General features: G+C 39.7%; 1 protein-coding gene across 1 annotated transcript in view; it reads right to left on the bottom strand.

Moving 5' to 3' along the window:
- Nucleotides 1-2,440, bottom strand: part of TRPM8 (transient receptor potential cation channel subfamily M member 8) — a 180,221-nt gene that overhangs the window by 88,281 nt on the left and 89,500 nt on the right. The window contains exons 12-13 of the mRNA XM_019523359.1: nucleotides 1,946-2,041; nucleotides 1,476-1,605 (exon numbers count right to left, since the gene is read on the bottom strand). Coding sequence (XP_019378904.1) covers nucleotides 1,476-1,605; nucleotides 1,946-2,041 — 226 coding nt within the window. The remainder of the gene's footprint in view (nucleotides 1-1,475; nucleotides 1,606-1,945; nucleotides 2,042-2,440) is intronic.

Below are 2,440 nucleotides of genomic sequence, written 5' to 3'. Positions count from 1 at the left end.
CCAAAGGGAATAGCTCTGTGCTGTCTTGTATAACAAGAGTGTGGGGAAGATCAATTTAACATCTTTTTAAAAATGTTCAGGGTTGTCTGAGAGTACTGAAGACAATAGGTATGAGACAGGTGTGGGGGAAGGGAAATGCTCAACTGGTGATAGAAGAATGTAGCTGGTAAAGTGCAGAAAGATTACCTGGGCACATTATATTATAGGTGTAATATGGATTAACAAGGACCAGTGTTAATCCACTCTGATAACTGTTACACCCACTGGCTGGGTTTTTATTCATCCCTAAATAGTCTCCTAGCTACTGTGGCATTGAAGAAGTAATTAATTACTACAATATTTGTCCAGATTTCACATAAGCCAAAAAAACTGACTGCCTCATTAACAAAACAAGAGGTTACAGTTCAGTATTTCCCTCAGTCAAACTATTGCTTATAACCAGCCCGTGAGGTCACTCCCAGCCCATAGGCTCTACATCACATGAACTAGGTAACTAAAAGGATGTTAAAAGGCTATAAAAAGTAAGAGATGAGAAATGTAAAACTAAGTAGTCCACCACCAAATATCTACCGAAGCTCTAACATGCTGCCTTATACCACTATCACAACACAACTTATCATCTTAGGAAATCAATTTACCCCTAAGGTCTTAGCGTTACAGGACCTATAGTTTTGTATTAGGGCACCAGACTGCCTTTAGGAGATCTGGGTTCATTTTCCATTCCCACCTTACTCCAAGCACATAGGATGCATCTGTAAGTTCATAAAGACATGCCCCGCTTCCTCTTTAGCATTCTTTGTACTGTTCAGGAACTCCTCCTCAGGAGATATTTGCCTGACCCCGCGTTCTCTATTCCAGTTCATATATACACGTTCTCCCTTCCCCTAGAGATTCAGGTCAAAATAGGCAGCATATTTTCCATGAACAGTAAGTTGTTTAAAAAAAATGGAATTTGAGCACCAAAACTATCCACAAATTCAGGCTGAAGATAAAAACAACAGAGGGAAATTAAGTGTCAAAGCACTGTTAAATAATTTCAAATCATTTTTATTAATATGCCAATATTTTCAAAACAATGCTTTTTCTAATTTTTGTTTGAAGGGGCACGTCTCATTTTTAAAAACTGTCTTAAATTAAAAAAATAAAAATAAGCAACCTGAAGACTGAGCAGAACATTTTGCATCAGAGCAAATGGTGCATTTCAAGTGGACTAAAAATGAAATCTAGATTTTTTGCTTTACTATAAGAACTCAAACACTTTGTTTGATCTGAGCCGATTTAGATCCCTCCTGACCCAAAACAGCAGCAAAAAGTTATAATTTACCCACCTTTGCTGCTCAATGCCATAAGAGGCAGTCATTAAAACAAGCAATACATTCCACAAAGCTATAGTAAAAAACTTGGCATCTAGTGGACACTGCTGGTTACCTATTCCCTGAATTCTGCTCAGGTTTTCCAAAATGTACACAGCTTACCTACTGCTCTAGTCTCATATTCATTGGCCAGCTCCTCAGACTCTCCAGCAGCATTAATGTCATTCTTCACTTTTGCCAAGCTTTTTAGTAGCTTACTGGCACCTAGTGCTGCCAAAGTGCAGCCCCTGGTCTGGAAAAAAAGTACAAAAGCTAAAAAACATGATATTGGGAATTTGTACAAAGCTTTTGGCAAAGCACGGACAATGTTATTTTCCTTCTAGCACAGATTCAAATCATTCACAATTTGTTACACAAGGAAAAGATTTGTAACATTCCTTAAGGACAAACTGATTTCTTCTCTCCCCTTCCCCTTTTTCATGCAATTTCTGGTGAAGCGTGTCACATAATCAGCATTCAAAACAAGAGCACACCAGCCATGCAATGCAAGTATCATCATATTGCTCTGCTAATATGCTCCTCAGACCTGGTCTGGAAAATAACTTCTGGGGAAGTGAAAGAGTATGTCTTACCTGTTCCCAAAGGACTTTGGATAACTCCCTCTTATTCTGAAGAACTGACCAGATAAAGAGAGCTTGCAAAGGGTGTCTTGTGACTGGAGACTGATCCTGAAAGAATGAAAGGTAGCATCCCTTCACTGATCCTGCCAACTATTATTCCTTCTAGATCATGGTGTATGTATGAGAGGTCACCCAGACCTTCGACACATAGGTAGGAGTATAGAGGAGTGGAGGCTGCCCAGTAGGCCTGTGCAAAGCACCAAGTATTCGCTTTCGGATTCAGCCAATTCAGAGGGACAGTGATTCGATTTGGTGATTCGAATCACTGTCCTGATTCGATTCGGCTGATTTGGTGCCGATTCAAAGATTCGGCCATAGACCATAATGGGGAATCACTAAAACACCTATAACTTTGTCTTTTTTTTTGTACTTTTAGATTAAAACAGGTAGACCCTTATGAGGTCATGAAGTCTGCCAAGTTCCAAGGAGATAGGTACGGGGGGGGGG

The sequence above is a fragment of the Gavialis gangeticus genome, unplaced genomic scaffold (genome assembly GCF_001723915.1).
Source record: "Gavialis gangeticus isolate Ggan-Ray unplaced genomic scaffold, GavGan_comp1, whole genome shotgun sequence".
Classification (NCBI taxonomy): Eukaryota; Metazoa; Chordata; order Crocodylia; family Gavialidae; genus Gavialis; species Gavialis gangeticus.
The sequence above is the reverse complement of the archived record's forward strand: the minus strand, read 5'-3'. Positions and strand labels throughout refer to the sequence as shown.